The sequence below is a fragment of the Merops nubicus genome, unplaced genomic scaffold (assembly GCF_000691845.1).
Source record: "Merops nubicus isolate BGI_N331 unplaced genomic scaffold, ASM69184v1 scaffold32838, whole genome shotgun sequence".
NCBI classification, from domain to species: domain Eukaryota; kingdom Metazoa; phylum Chordata; class Aves; order Coraciiformes; family Meropidae; genus Merops; species Merops nubicus.
The window spans coordinates 365-1,048 of NW_008624210.1; the positions used below are offsets into that span (position 1 = coordinate 365).

At 61.4% G+C, this 684-nt stretch overlaps 1 protein-coding gene across 1 annotated transcript in view; it reads right to left on the reverse strand.

Annotated features, from left to right (window-relative positions):
* Positions 1-421: 421 nt before the first annotated feature.
* LOC103777769 (active breakpoint cluster region-related protein-like) overlaps positions 422-684 on the reverse strand; it is a gene marked incomplete at both ends in the record, with an annotated part of 1,845 nt that continues 1,582 nt past the window's right edge. The window contains 2 exon segments of the mRNA XM_008945334.1: positions 422-553; positions 658-684. The exon segment at positions 658-684 is cut by the window's right edge and continues 71 nt beyond it. Coding sequence (XP_008943582.1) covers positions 422-553; positions 658-684 — 159 coding nt within the window.

Sequence of the window (684 nt, forward strand, 5' to 3'; positions counted from 1 at the left end):
CTGTGGTCCACCCGGCCAACAAGAGGCGGCCCAGCCGTTGCCCTGGAAACGCCCGTTGCTATAACAGCAGCTGATGGAGGCGCAGGGGAGGCAGATGGTGGCGGAGGGGGACAGGGGACTGTGCACTCAAAACCTCCCCCTGGGTTGGGTGCCAACCCCCTCTCACCTTGTCCCAGCCTCTCTTGCAGCTGCTGTGCCCCGGGACCATCAGCTACACGCTCGATACCCACCCACCTCACTGCCTTTGGCCCCAAGCCACAAGTCCTGTACCCTGATCCCAAACGCAGAGCTGCCTGCTCATGCTGCCAGGCATCTCCCATCCCAGGCACCCATCCATCAAGGGCAACCCACCCAGCACAGGCGCCTGGCTCCAAGAGATCCACCCCTAGGTGAGAAGATGCCCCAAAAAAACGGTGCACACCTGGATCTGCCCCTTGCCCATGATCTTGTCCACGATTTCGTTGTTGTCCTTGTTGAGCTTGGTCTTGTCATAGCACTTCTCGTAGCAGAGGATGCGCAGGGACTGGGAGCCCTCCAGCTCAATCTCAAACTCCTAGGGTGCAGAGGGAGGGTGGCTCAGCCCCAGTACCCCAGAGCAGCTTCAAAACTGGGGCTGGTCGGGAAAGGGGGGGGCACGGTCCCCTCCCTGCACCCCACCCTCCTCTCAACTCATTCCACTGCGGA